Here is a 15,574-nt window from a genome sequence, read left to right on the forward strand (position 1 = left end):
CTATTAAGCTGAAAATCCAGAATAACAAACATATTGATAACATGTTATAAATCCTGGCTCAGGTAGGGATTTAAACACATTGTCTATTCATGCACCACATTATTGCTGTTGGAGTACTAACACGGTGGTAATGTATTGTCACTTAAGAGAAGTTAACCATTGTAGCAAAGGAACAACTGCCCTCAAAACACCTTTTCATTTGGCACATTTTACTGGCTGTAAGAAAGTTTGTCTCTCCCTTCAGCTGTTTATCTCAGTGTTAATTTTTATGAGATCCTGTCCTGGACATTCTCCTTTCTTCAATGCTTGACTGTGATGACTGAGTTGAAGATCAGGCAGTAAATGTTTTTTAAGTCCTTAACAATCCTCTGTGAGGGCTGTCTCAAGGTTATTTAACTGTATTTTATCTGTTCATGTGCCTCTACTAGAACTGAATTTGTATTTCCCTATTTCTTCACACTGTCCTGGATTTGTTACTACAATAGCAGGATTGTGGATCCTAACACACTGGCAAAGCTCTGCCACTGTAGTGAGAAAGGTTCTGCTATGTTTACTCTTAGTCCTGCCTAAGGGTATGAGTGACGGATGACTGGGAACATAACAAACTGTGCAACCAACTCTTACCTGTAACATGTAAGGCATTTTCTATCAGAAATACCCTGTATTTGTGAATCAATGAAAGACCAAAGGAAACCCAGTGTTTGGATCTGTTCCTAGGACCCTTTGAGGTGCCGTTCAGACCAGGTGTGAATCCCTGCACCATAATCTCAACACCATTAGGGTCAGCCCCATTTTCCACTACGTGAGAGGTGGACAGCTCCAAATCTTGCTGTGGTTGGTTTGTGTATGGGGGCTGTTAGGTATCTTGACAACTGAATGGAATTCAGATGATTTAGGACAGATCAAAGAACTTGTGGCCACTCTCTGAATGAGTTGCAGCCTGTCATGGTGTCCATCATCAAGACTTTTCCTGCTCCCAGACTCCTGGCCTATGGGTGACAGCTGTCTGCTGCTCTCCTCTGGCCTAGATGCAAAGTTTTATGCATATAAATTTGTGGATCATTTGGATATGAATCAGTAAAAGATTTATAATTATCACTGACATTGTTACTGTTATTGTGAAGAGCTGTATGGTTCTGATGTCTCTTTTCCCTCTTTTTGTTTCAGTTCATCGCCTTTGCCTCTTTATTCTTCATCTTAGTTTCCATCACAACCTTTTGCCTGGAAACACATGAGGCTTTCAATACTATTATAAACAAAACTGAGCAGGTTGTCAATGGGACAGAAACTGTGCTACAGTATGAAATTGAGACAGATCCTGCCCTGACGTACGTGGAAGGAGTCTGTGTGGTATGGTTTACATTTGAATTTTTAGTACGTGTTGTTTTTTCCCCCAACAAACTTGAATTCATCAAAAACCTCTTGAATATCATTGACTTTGTGGCCATCTTGCCCTTCTACCTAGAAGTGGGCCTGAGCGGGCTCTCCTCCAAAGCTGCTAAGGACGTGCTTGGTTTCCTCAGGGTGGTAAGGTTTGTGAGGATCCTGCGAATCTTCAAGCTCACCCGGCATTTTGTGGGCCTCAGGGTGCTGGGCCACACTCTGCGAGCCAGCACCAATGAATTTTTGCTGCTGATAATATTCCTGGCACTTGGTGTTTTGATATTTGCCACCATGATCTACTACGCAGAGCGGGTGGGAGCCCAGCCTAATGACCCGTCAGCGAGTGAGCACACACAGTTCAAAAATATCCCTATTGGCTTCTGGTGGGCTGTAGTCACCATGACCACCCTGGGATATGGGGATATGTATCCACGGACTTGGTCAGGCATGCTGGTGGGAGCCCTATGTGCGTTGGCGGGGGTTCTCACCATAGCCATGCCTGTGCCTGTGATAGTTAACAATTTTGGGATGTACTACTCCCTGGCCATGGCAAAGCAGAAACTGCCGAGGAAGCGGAAGAAGCACATCCCTCCTGCTCCTCAAGCCAGCTCACCCACCTTCTGCAAGACAGACTTGAACATGGCCTGCAATAGCACACAGGGTGACATCTGCCTGGGCAAGGACAACCAGCTGATGGAGCACAACAGATCATCAGGTAGGACCCCACTGGAAATGCATGTCCTCTGAAAACACTTTATAGACCAGTATGTTTGGTAGGAGTCAGAAAGCAGACAGTCTTTCTGCCAGGAGAAGACATAGATCCCACCCTTCTCCCTTCCAGTGTTTGCGTGTGTCAGTCTCATAGAGGACAAAATAGGTATAGCGATGTTCCCAAACCTTGATGTAGCTGGTCTATACAGTTTTGCTTGCTCTGTTGAGAATGCTTTCCTGCTGATGATATCAACCTTTTCTTTTGCCTGTTGTTTGTTGCGTCGTATGGGTGTTTCTTGTTTTTCTGCATGACTGTGACTATTTGAGCAGCCACCGTGTCCCACCCTGTTGGACTCCATGGTGTTTTGCCTCAGTGTCTGTCTCTTGTGTCAGCTTTGCCTGTGCCACATCGTGGCCTTTTAAGCAAGATCCTACAAAGAAGCAGTCATTTAAAAGGAGCAGGTGCTTTACATCAGAAGCCCAGCACTCAAAGGAAATAAGAAATTCTCTTTCTAGCTTTCTTTCCATTTGGCATTCTGCTTCCCTGGCTAGAAGAACCTCCTTCATCTGTGTTAGATGAGGCATTGCATGATATTTACTATTAATTGAATGATAATAGCGTAGCTGATGTAAAGTTTGTCAAGAAAAATGAAAATTACAGCCCCTAGCAACATCATCATTATTAGTGTTGATTTTTATGGTTTACATTATCTTATTTGTTAGAATTCTGAATGATGGATAAGAAGTATTTTGTGCTAATCGCTGTGAAAATGCGTATCAAATGACAGCCTCTGCCCCTCCAAGCCTCTGCCCCATGTTACATACCTCTTCAAATTAAAAAGTAAATTTTATCTGTCAGTGTATTTAAAACAAATCTTTTAGAAGCAAGGATTTTTTTGTTTGTTTCTTGAAAATATTTGTTTTCAAGCCAAGCACAATCTGGTTACAAAGCTCACATACCAGTCATTAGACTCCCGTTAGAAAGCTGCTAAAGGATAAGAGCAAAACCACCCATGACTGGTGTCATTCAGTAGTTGAAATTTGGTTTTTAAAAAGAAGAGTTTGGAAAATTGGTCTTTGAACAATATCCATCTTTGGTCTGTTGCTCTGTTACTGAATAGCATTTATGTTCAAAGAAGCTTGGTTTCAGTCTCTGAGTGAGTATTCACAGACAAGGTTAACACAGCTTTTTGAACATCCTAAATATACTTAAGAGGATGGATACCCTTGAAAGGACTCACACTGAGGGTGGAATATAGTTAGTTTTACAGTGCTTTGACTGATACCCACTTTCAGACAACATTTTTAAAGTGTTCATGATAACAGCTTTTTCATGCCATCAGGTCCTACAAAAGGTGTTCTGGAATGGAGGAGGCTCAGTGTGATCAGAGCAAAGAGACACTTTTCTGTGTCTGCAGCTTTATTTACAAGGTGTTGTAATCCTTGAAGTTAGAGAGAAAGGAGATATGCAAAAAGGAGCCATTTTAAAGTGTTTACTTTCTCTTCAGTATTGCCACTGCTCACATCATGCACTGTAGCTTTATTTCTGGTAGAGAATGCTATTAGAGTCACTAGGAATTCTGTGCAAAGCTTCAAGGCTGAATATAGCCTTTTGCATTACCAGTTCAGAAAAACACATGCTCAGGTTTAAATGCAAAGGTAAAGTTGAAGTCAGTAACATGCCATTACCTGTTATGTGCTATACTGAGCAGAGATTTTTTTCTTGACGTGTGGCCTGAATCTGAAATAGTAGATAATTTTAAAAGAGAGTCCTTTGGGAGTGCCGAATCAGGAGAGGTAAGAGTTTCACTGTTTGACAAAATAAACTACAGAGACCAAAGACAGCATTTAATGTTGGGTATTTATGATGATAAGCAGTGCAAGTGTGGTATGTATAAAATGAAAGCTAAGTGTGTTATTAAACAGGTTTTAGTGCCAAATGTTGAAAATTTAACCCTCCTGGGGGAGGGGTTGTCTTTAAAATACGCTAAACCACATATTCTAAGCAAAAACATGACCTCTTGTTTAACAAAAAGGATAGCCAAATAGTAAATACTTGTTTGAAATATCCAAGGCTGACTGTAGACTGAAAAGTTACAATCCATAGTAGGCAACTAACTGAGCCTTGATTTGATTGTTTCTTATTTCATGTTAGTTTAGTATAACTTTATATGGATTTAAAAGAAGAACAGGAAAATCAAAAGTTCATTTGTTCTTGAATAAAAATATACTTTTTGCCATTTGGTACTGATTAATGGTGAATTGCAATCTTGTTTTCTTCTAATGATTTACCTTATAACTATATTTTGAGTGATGGGAATATCCAGCATTCAGCGTAAGCTCTTTGTGATGTCTCATTTCCTCATTCATTATTGTCTGTAAATGGGCATGGTGCTTTAACCAGTGTTATCAGGTGAAGACAGTGCAGGAAGTGAGCAGCCACTCTCACCTGGTGAAAGGCTCCCTCCCATCAGACGCTCTAGTACAAGAGACAAAAACAGAAGAGGGGGAACATGTTTCCTACTGACAACAGGTGATTACACGTGTGCTACTGATGGAGGGATCAGGAAAGGTATGGACTTCTTTCATTAGATCGTAAAAGGTTACCCAGCAATGTGCTTGTGAAAAGCAAACTTAGAGTAAAATGATGTGCACAATGCTCTTAGGGGAAAGACTGTACTCACAATGTATCTTTTTTTCTTTATTCCTAGTCATTCTTTTCCTGCTTTCCTTTTAGAAACACTCATCCCCTTTAGTCTTCACAAAATGTGCTTGTTGTTGGACCTTCATTTCACTTGTGTCTTCATTTGTCTCTAATCTTTAATGAAAAAGCCTGCAATTCAGACCTTGCTCGCTCAACCACTCCTCACTCAATACCATTTGTCATTCTAAAAGACAAATTAATTATTTAATAACTTTGGTCTGCACTTAATAACTTAGTAAAAATTACAGCTGAATAAATTACACTTAAAAGGTTGAAATGTCAGAAGTAAGCAACATTTTTGTTCTGAACACAACAAAGCATATCATATGAGATGTTATTTAGATTTCTTTCAAAGAAAAGTTTGAGTTTATAATGCCACAGAATGTTTCCACTTTGTAATGCACCACTGATGCCAAAAGGTGACTGTCTGCCCCAGCCAGGATTCAACTACAGTAAGCAACGTTTGATCCTCCAAGGTTCTAAAAATGCCTTTCTAGTTATTCAGCCTCTTTAAATCTGATTACTCACTCTTCAGGAGGATTGGGTTCCCCAGGTAGAGTTTGCAAAATCTTCTGTCGTTATCTGTATCAAACATATGACTGATGGTGTGGCCCCCATCAGGCCACAGCTGGCTGGGGCTGCAAACCTAACCTCCGGGCATAGCCCCAAAATCAGCAATGCCAGGGGTAGTCTTGCCATTTCTTTAGATAAGGATTGCTTTGGCTTTTTGGCAAATTGTATCACTCCAACAGGTTTCACATTCCTGAGTGCTGATGTGCAGTCGTTCACCTCAGAGTTCATCTACAGTAGCCATGTGGCACTGGGCAAACATTTTTGGCTGAGATTTTTCTGCCCCCCCCCCCCCCCCCCCCCCCTTTATTTTTTTAAACTTGCTTTGTGTACAGCAAACATAGCTGTCCCAGCCAGCCATAGACCCTAAAGGAATTCTCTTGGGTTAGTCTGCAAATGCTCTTTTTACATTTCAAAAGCATGAGCTCAGTAAGTTAAACCTGTGAAGGCAGATAAGCAACCAGAGTTCGATGTCTATGGTATTTGTAAAGAGTATGATTGCCTCTGTGCTCCTGTGTTTTACATATTCCTATATATAATGTTTAGATTAAATGGGACTTTGTTGCAAACATGTTTTTGCACAGATTTAGACACATTCCACTTGCACTGTCTTCTGAAAAACTAGGATTATTTACAATATCTCTAATGGTATAAGTCCAGTCTTTCAGGAGGTCAGGAAGGCCTGAATAAGGCAGATTGCCTTATCTTGCAAGGTAAAGATCTTGACTTCTTTTAGGAATGTTAGTACAAACATTAGAGTGCTGTTCACTTGGCAGTAACCATAATTAGAACAGATCAGAAATAATAAAAGAAGTTACCCATCAGCTACTAAAAGCATATTCATAAAACATTTGATACTGGGACCACATGAACATTTTCATTTCAAAATCTAGATTCAAGAGAAAATTGTTTCATATTTTTTACTAGAAAAATGGGGCTTGAGTTCAGAACTGAAAGTTTCTCAATGAGAAATGTGCTCTTTAACTGGCTCTGATGATAACCTTAGTCTAGACTGAAATGTTTTAGCGACTGGCTTTCAAGTTTATTTTATACAGAGTAGGGAAGTTAGCTCATAAGCAGAAAACATCTTCAAGTAGCATCCAAACGGTTTTGAACACTTGAATTTGACACATTGAGTCTACTACTTTTTAATTTCACCCCCCTCACCTCTTTCTTTTGGTACATCCTTATTATTTGGTTGGTTCCTTGGTTGGTCCTTGGTTTTGTTCCATGATCATTTATTCTGAGCTTTTTTGCATTAACACTGTATCTCCATCTGTAAGATACCGATTCAGAAGTGATGCAAACCCCACTGAAATACCTGGGAAGTACTGACTTTGGATCACGCCTCTATCTCTATTCATCTTGTGTATCTGGTTTTCATTCTTTAGGCGTTCATGTTTTCTTTATCATCTTTACCATCTTCCTCTGCTAGTTCTTTGCTTTTATCATTAGAAAAGTAGCAGGAAAAAGTATTTTTAAAAATACTTTCCTAGTTCCTGTGTAAGAAAACTACCTGATTATTTTGATTTTTTTTGTTTTGTAAGCTTTATATTTACAGGGGAGGTTAAATATATACACTAGCATTGTGCTTCCCCTTGATTCCCCTTTCAAACATGATTCTTTCTGATCTGTGTAAATACTGATAGAAACTCAAAAACTGGAGAGGCTGTTTTTGAAATGTATCAGAAGTCTGTGAAGCATCACAGTCTAGCCTGCCCTTGCAATCTGGAGATAACATTGCACAATGTTTTAGCACACATGAGGTTATACATTTGCTCTAAATATAGTATTACAGGATGCAATTCTCAGTAGGTAAGAAATATGTTAATTGTCATTAGGGGAGAACCTGAGATATGATTTTTCCTAACAACTCTCTGTCAACTGGAGATCTGGAATTTGATCCAGTAATGATTTCAATAAGAAAAAAAAAGTGTCTGGTGACATCCTGTATAATCTTTAGCTGTATTGTCACTGACGTTTTATAGTTTCTGTCAGAAGAGTCTCAGTATTTCACTGTAAGCAATTTATGCCTGAATGTCTTAACCTGGCAAATGCTTAGATGCATATTGTCTTCAAGGAAATAGGTAGTGCCATTGAAATCCGTGGGACTTCTCATGCTTGCGGTGAAGCAAGTATCCATGTACTTGAGGAGGAAGGTCCTGTCCACCTTCATCTTTGTTGTATTTCCTTGCTGATATCTCTTTCCAGACTGATGTGCTAATCCTTTTCTTCATAAGTGGGGGGCTTATTCAGGTGCTATTGAAGATACTTGCGTATGAAGATAGTGATGCAGTGAGTAGCAATGCTTTTCCATCATTTTACAGCATAGCCTCTACTCACAAGGTGAAAACAATCTGTATGTAGCAAAAAGTATGTAGCTAGAGCTCACAGTGTATGTGAACAGATATGCCTGCAAGTGCAATGTTCCCTCCAAATTGTGAAGCATTTTGTGGTTGCCTCATTTAACAATAAACTATCTACTACTTGCTTATGTGGATTATTTCGAATCAGCTGGAGAAGGAGCACAAATGTGGTGTTTTAAATTTGCTGATCAGGAGGCATTTGCAAATACGTCAAACTCTGCTATGTTGTTATACTTTAATATTAGACACAAAGTCTTAGGGTTAATATTTCTGAAGATGGAGCTTCTTTCTAATATAACATTCAGTCCTCTGCAGAAGTGATTTACACATACTGCGTGCAATTTATCAGCTTTTTGTTTTATTTATTTTAAAAGAAAAATAGTCCTTTATTAGGAATTGGGTTTAGCAGAGATTATATAATTCTAACAGTTTTTATAGTTTGTCTTAATGGGTTTTTGATCGTGCTTAGCCAGATAGCTCACCCAGTAACCCTCTTGGGATCCTTTATCTTGTATTCTGTGCTACCCTGCTGAAGCCAACAAAGCGGTGCCGAGTGCAAGACGGGGTGTGGAAGAGCAGGTCAGACCTCTTGTGTGGTGGTCTGTTTAATTTTCTGGGGAAGAATAGCTGCATTAATTTGTAAATAATTTTATTTATTAATATCTTTTGGTAGTAATGTGTCTCAGCATTGAGTTCTTTTGCAGGCAGATTCCCTCTGAGTCCCAGATAGCTCCTTGGATTACATTACATTGTATTGTTTGTCTTTGTCTATTTTTTTGGCTGAATTCAACTGATGTCTGTGCATTTTCTCATACAAGGGTATGAAAAATCTCGAAGCTTAAACAACATAGCTGGCTTGACAGGCAATGCTCTGCGACTGTCTCCAGTAACATCACCCTACAGCTCACCTTGTCCTCTAAGGCGCTCTCGGTCTCCCATCCCTTCCATCTTGTAAACCAGATGGCATCAATCGGCTACATAGTATTAATTCAAATACTATTTACCACGTATTGGAAATAAATGTAGAATTAACCATAGGCTCCACAAATATGGTATAAGTCCTGCATGATATAACTGTCAGTAGTAAGAAATGCCACTTGGGTAGCTGAAGATTTTTATCTTGGCTTTTAAAGATTACCTAAGATAGCGCTTCTCCTTTTGTCTACTATATTGTCTTATTTTCCTGTGGCAATAAAAGGACAGTTAGTGGATGCCGTTGGCCAGTATATTAAATAAATAAACATATTTTCAGGGAGATTTACTTAAAATATTGTGCTTCCAATTAATTATCAGTCACTCCATTGAACCTCCATTTCTTGTGACTCTAATCCATTCTGAAGATGTCTGGAATCGTGTCTTGATTGCACACAATGTGACTTGAGTCTGCTCATTTGCATGGACCATCCTGTCTCCATCACCTGAAAAGCAGTGTTGCCGATCGCGGAGACCACAGAGGGCTCTGGATGTGTGTTCTCGCATTGTACCATCCTGCTGAAATGAAAGCACTGATAAACTGGTCTGCATGTGGGATTGTTTTTCTTTGTTTAACCTTTTCCTTTATTTTTTAACAATCTACTTGTTTATAAATGGCTTTATTTTGTGATTAACTTATTTCGGTACTGGATTGCTGTATCAGAGTTCTGAATGTCTCCGGTTGTTTGCACACAGATAACTGCAAAGAGGTTGTCATTACTGGTTACACGCAAGCAGAAGCCAGATCTCTTTCTTAATGGCTTGGGGAAGGCACAAAACATGCAAGAAAGGTAAACGCCATCCAGACTTGCAATTTTAAGCTAGCAAGTGCTGCTTGGTACTGTAGTCATTTCTCTACTCCAGGGTTCTTCAACATTTTCAGAGGCTGAGTACCAAGTAAAATTGAGAAGATTACTGGGGGCTTTTTTGTACCACTGTGAGAGAGTAGTAGTTCTCAACTTGGGTTTTTTTACCAGCCTTATACCTCTGGCTCACGAGCTTCAAAAATTTCTTCAGTCAATGTTTTTTGAGGTGCTTTGTCCTGTATGTTGTTTGTCTGTCTGTTTTGCAACCTGTCTACTGTATTCTCCATCTGTCTCCATAAAGCACAGAGATACTGTTAAAATGCCCCCCTCTTTTAACGTTAACTAAGGACGTTTTTCTCCTTTTCTCTTTTTTTTTTTTTCATATGGACTATACTTATGTATATGGATACAAATACATATATTTTTGAAGTGCAAGTTAGTATCATCTAGACTAACTCATGTGAGCACTCTGAAGATTTTTCAAGTGGGCTTTAGTAGTGGCTTTACAGTACTGACCGGTTGCCTATTGCACTAATTTTCCTCCTAGCAACAGCATTCCTTACAGTTTTGAAACTGTATCTCCTCTAGTGGCTTTTTCATTCAATATTAACCTCTGTTTATGCAACAGGAGAAATGCAATGGCAGATTTGATGTTCTGGGCTGGTGAGGAAAAATTACCCTAAGCTGTAGAGTTTTAGAACTACACGGGGAAGACCATAATAACACAAATCTTAAGGGATCCTTGAGATTGTTGAATAATCCCTGATTGTCATGGTTTATTTTTTGTTAGGAAAAGAAATATAACTTATTGTTGACCATGTAACATGTTCTTCTGTATATAGCCTAGCCCAATAGCATGACCTGCATGTCAGAATTCTTGTACAATAATGTATTTATCAAAGTATACCTTTCTGATATTTAGAGATGTACATTGATTTAGTTTTGGTAAAATATTGTCAATAGAGAGATAATTGCAAACAGCTTTTAGCAAAGGAATTAATATAATATCTGGTGCTGCTGTTATATTAACTACAGTGTTGTACAGAATTTATCATGGATTTTTGACTGCTGAAAAAGGGACAATGGAATTTAGCCATACCAAGGACTGTACTGGAAAGAGACTGCTGCTGCTGAATGGGCCCTGATAAACAACTCACGTCTTGAGGAGGTCACTGAGACTTTATATGCGAAGTAGAGCTTGTTAAAGAAGATTAAAGACTGCTCATAATTACTGCTGCCAGAGGAAGGGGTGACTAGTCACTGTTGATGAGTCAGCTGTAAATAAAATGTGTATGCATGGAATATCAGTTTTTATCTATATCCAGGAAAGCTGAATTCAAGTCATCATTGCTAAGGCTCCATGCAAAGACCCACACCCCTGTGTGTATTCTTCCTGGTTCCTGCAGTAAGTTGTGCTGTGGATCATACAAAGACACACAATAATGATAGTGATGTAAACTACATCTGTCTTGACTTCTGTCATAATAATGGTATATTTTTCAAAGGTCACAAATATGAACAGAGTAGGTTTGCATAAGTCCTTGCTTCCTCAGTTTGCCATGACCTATATTTGTATGAATTCTAGTTTACATGCCAAGTCTTAGGATTACTTTTCACTTTGATAACAGAAATGTGACTGCAGACAGACATCACCTACTTTGTTCACAGCACACAGTCTTCTTTCATTGTTACCTCAAAGTATAAGTATTATGAGAAATAAAATTCTGGCAGCAAGACTATTTTGGGTTTTTTTTTGGTTTTTTTTTTTTTTTTAATTCAAAGTGTTGCAAACCTGACATCAATAAGTATAAAATATGTATTAAAATTATATCCTACAAATGTATATTTTACATAAAAGAGATATTCTTTGATCAGTTACTTTCTGTGATTTTTGTGGTAGATGATCTAGTCTATTCTATGTTTATGAGGCATTGTAGTGCTACGATGTGGTAATTATGTTCTCTCCATCCTATTCAGTGGGAAATTCTCCAGAATCTGTTTTGTCACCCTGGTGTCCCGATTGTAGGGACCTGTCCCACTTGTGAAACTCTGTATTGTGGAACTTCTGTGAACATGTCAAGGTGCATGCACAATCCTGGTGGAAACCAGTGGAAATGTAATACCTGAATTGGAGAATAAAAGGCAAAAGACCTGGGGATGAACTTGGAACATATCTTCTGAAGTGGCTCATGCGCTTTCTTTAGCTGTATCGATCCCCTGCCTGCCACTGGCCATCCCAGTTCTCAAACCAGTTTCCTGGGGTAGGTGAGGAACTAATTCAAAAACTAGCATGAACTGGTTTCTAATACAATTTAAAGTCTTCTTTCTTGGTAATAACCCCATGCGTCATGTGGAAGTTGTAATTGGGCTACATATTATCAGACTCAAGGCAGTTTTATTGCATCCTTGTATGAAATCAACCTAAAAACAAGGTATAAGTAGTTGCTTAGAACACCTAATCCATACCGTATTTGGGGCAAGCACTGAAATCCCCAAATACACAAGTAAAGTGTCTGAGAGGGATGAGGGAGCTAGCACAGCTGTACATATGGTCTGAGATGATGTTACCTCAGTATTTTGGAAAAGGTACTGGAGTGTAAGAAAGATCTCAGAAAGCAGCATCAAGAGGTGTTTAAGTTTTGGAAAAAGTGTTATAATGGCATACCATGAAAGCTCAATGTGCTGACTTTGCCCAAAGGTTAAAAGTTGTCTGTACTGTGACCTGTGAGCAGTACTCACATGAAGAAGAGGTGCAGTGGTTAGCCAGGACAAGGCTCACAGCTCCAGCTACACAGGTCTGGTGTCTGCCCCCAGCACCCAGAGAGAGATGTCTGGCTTTCTTCAGTGCTACATGGGGATGGTGAGGAGCCCCAGATGGCATGAAGGCAACATGGTGTGTTGTGTTGGGTAAGACTGTAGAAAACACTGAAAGCCAGATGGTGCCTGACATCTTCTACTGTCTCTGGATAGTAAGGAGCTTAAGTCTAGATGGACCACCACTGACACAGGAACTTTAGTCCAACATATACTGACTGTAGCTGTTTATTTTTCCCCTAGAGAACCAAGCCAATGTTTAAATGCTTTCTTTTAAAACATATCTGGAGGACAAGCCGATGGTGAGTCCGTTAACTATTCATGTGTCTTGGGACTACAACCCAAATCTAACTGTTCTAAGAGGAGCTGGCTTAACCACTAGCCCTCAAAGACTAGCCCGCTCCTGTTCTTCCCCTGCTTCTGGGCCCAAGAAGGGTTGAAATGCATTTTCATGGGAGGTAGGCCACCAAGGTTTAACTTTCTCAGACTGAGGAAGGCTTTAAACCTAGACTTCGCTCTTCAGGATAATGCAGTTCTTACGTCTCAGATACTGTGTAAAGGATGGGCAGCACATCTACATTCGCTTCCTTTTTTGGCTGTCCTTTAAAAATAAGTAGGTACAATGATCTTTTGTAAAGGGGGGTCCTCACAGTGCGATGTGCTTATGCAGAGCAGATCTGTCCAAGCCGCTAGAGGTCTTCAGCCCTGCAGAAGCAAAACTGCACCTGGAGGAGGGAGTTTTGGGTCAAGCAGAAAGATGCTGTGTGAATGTAGTCATCCTGGGGATCAAATACTCACCAAGAGGCAGTAGTGGGCATTTCTAGACCTGCTTTAAGAGTCCAAAACCTTATTTAATCCTTGTGTAAGTAAAACTTGAGAGTTAGAAGTCAAAACTAGATAGAGTTAAACAAGCAATGGGTTTAGAAGTGATGCATCTGTTAAGAAAATTTACCAAAGGCTGTTGCTTGTTCACCTTTTAAAGTTGTAAAGTCAAAATGTCAAAAATGAACATCTTTTTGAAAGATAAACTAGTGCAATAGCAGGGTTGGTGCAGAGATCAAGAGCTGTGATATATTGTGGAAATGAGCAGATGAGACCTTTGGACTTTCAACACAGTTATTGTTCTTTTAGGGCTTCATTCAGCACTGAGAAAATGTTGCTGTTCCAGCAAATTTTGAGACACTGTATTACAAGTGTTGTAGGTGTGTATCGTAAACTGCCAGAACTGCTAAGAAGCATGCAGCTAATGATAACTAATATAATGCTGTGTCGGGGGGGGGGGGGTTCATGTGTGAAACAATTCTTGTTCCTGAAAGTTCTCTGACAAAAGGTCTGGATTAAATTAAAACTGTTAAAAGAGAAGGAAACTTAAGGAAGCCTCTGTTCAGATAGGTTACTGAAAACTAGAGGGGGAAGGGACCAGTCTGACATGAGCAAACTTGCCAACATATTTAATGTGTAGATATGAATTTTAAAAGTCATGAATGAATTAACTATAGGAAAGGAGAGGGCATTTTACCATCAGAATAAATCATGCAGAAGTCAGATAAAGGAAATTAGAATGGAAAACTGCTACTAGAAAGAGAAAATTAATATATTAATATGCTGTATTACAAGCAGTGGCCTGAACGATTTCATAATAGAGCCTTTGAATACTAACTGAGTGAGAAGAAATGATAAAAAAGCAAAGGTTTCTATCAGGCTAAAATTATCAGAAATATTAATATTTTTATAATACATTATTTCCCCCTTGGAAATACTTGTTATTTATTTAATTTCTAAAGAGACAAGTTATTTAAAAATTATCTTATTTAAAGTCAAGAGTTGGCTTGTGAGCAAATACTGAGATGTTAGTGTTGGGTGTTGGGTACCTAGCTGGTGTGCCATTACCAGCATTTCCCTCCTACTTAACTGAATATCCCTGGGACATGTTGAGATGGCAGAGTTGTCTGATTCCTGGCCCCAGAGACAGGGATGTCACACACTGGCTCTGTGGGAACGCTGGGGTGCGCTCCAGCCAGGTGTGAATGGTGCAGAGGTCCCAGCTCCATGGCACAGCCTGCAGAAGCACCCCTAGCCGTGGTCTACGTGCAGCTTCTCATTGCCTTCTGGCAAAATATGCGAGCTTCCCCCGCCCTCTGCAACCTCCTCCCCAAAACCCAGCCTTCTGTCACTTGCATTTTTTTCTCATGAGCATGTTGATGAACAGCTGACAGATTTCAGATTCATACTTTCACAGCTTCACATTCACAGATGGCAATATTCTAGCATATTTAAAAAAAAAGAAATCGGAGGTGGACAATTTTTGAAAATTTGGCACAAAAATGTTACGCATTTCATTTAACATCTCCTGTATTATTTGCAGGTGGAAGACTGGAGATCAGTTTAAAACCAAGGCCACAACTAGGCTATACTAAAACTTTCAGGATTTGTTCATTTTATATTCTGCATCTGGTTAGAGCATCACTGCATTTTACTATCACATGAAGTTTTCTCCCCAAATGGGATTTGGCCATAAGATGCTAGGGCAAGTCCGAGAGTACTATTTTAAGTTAAATATTTTCTCAGAATGGTTGTGACTCCTAAGGACTGTAAACAGGAATTGCAATATGAAGAAAAAGATATTGCTTGGGAAATTCTGAGGCTGTAGTAGATGGCTGTAATCCATCTTTGTCTTGCAGAATGGTACAGGCACCCTTTCTTTAAAACATGGAAAGTGGACGGTTTTATGTCAGCCTCCTCAGAGGAGCATTAGACCTGCATAAGATAATGAACTACCAAAAGAAGAAAGTGGAAGTTGTTTCCCTTGACCTTAAGACAGCTTATTTGCAAGAGCAGCAAGATCAGACTTATTTAAGAAGCTTGGCCTTTGCAGTGAAACAATGCAAAACTCCCATCAATCTGAAGAATAGTAAACCATAGCCACATTATCCTATTAGGCTGATGCTAAATATAGAAAGGATTTTCAGTTTCTTACAGGGATTTCCTTGCTTCGTGACTAAATGCAGCACTAGGGTTTTATGAGAATCTTGTTTTCTTCATGCCTGCAAATGTTGTTGGTATAATGCAGTGTTTGGCACTTTGAAAGTCTTAAAATAATGCCATTGTTTAGTAGTACTTTTTGCATTTTGCTGGCATGAAAAATCAGGTTTCTTCTGAACTGGAACAATGGAAAGGGGGGTAGAGGAAGCACTTAAGCGCACGGTTTTCTTGAACTCTTATGGAATCTGTCACATGTAACCGAGACT

General features: G+C 39.4%; 1 protein-coding gene across 7 annotated transcripts in view; it reads left to right on the forward strand.

Annotated features, from left to right (window-relative positions):
* Positions 1-10,657, forward strand: part of KCNC2 (potassium voltage-gated channel subfamily C member 2) — a 104,979-nt gene extending 94,322 nt beyond the window's left edge. The window contains exons 2-4 of one of the 7 annotated variants that reach the window (XM_086471664.1): positions 1,168-2,098; positions 4,499-4,666; positions 10,548-10,657. In XM_086471664.1, coding sequence (XP_086327790.1) covers positions 1,168-2,098; positions 4,499-4,666; positions 10,548-10,657 — 1,209 coding nt within the window. Of the gene's footprint in view, positions 1-1,167; positions 2,099-4,498; positions 4,667-8,552; positions 8,690-9,400; positions 9,465-10,547 lie in introns of those variants that run through there. The other 6 variants (XM_086471686.1, XM_086471658.1, XM_086471671.1 and 3 more) reach the window with 6 other exon arrangements.
* The last annotated feature ends 4,917 nt before the right edge of the window (positions 10,658-15,574 follow it).

This window comes from Leptosomus discolor, chromosome 1 (assembly GCF_034619465.1).
Source record: "Leptosomus discolor isolate bLepDis1 chromosome 1, bLepDis1.hap2, whole genome shotgun sequence".
In the NCBI taxonomy this organism is placed as follows: domain Eukaryota; kingdom Metazoa; phylum Chordata; class Aves; order Leptosomiformes; family Leptosomidae; genus Leptosomus; species Leptosomus discolor.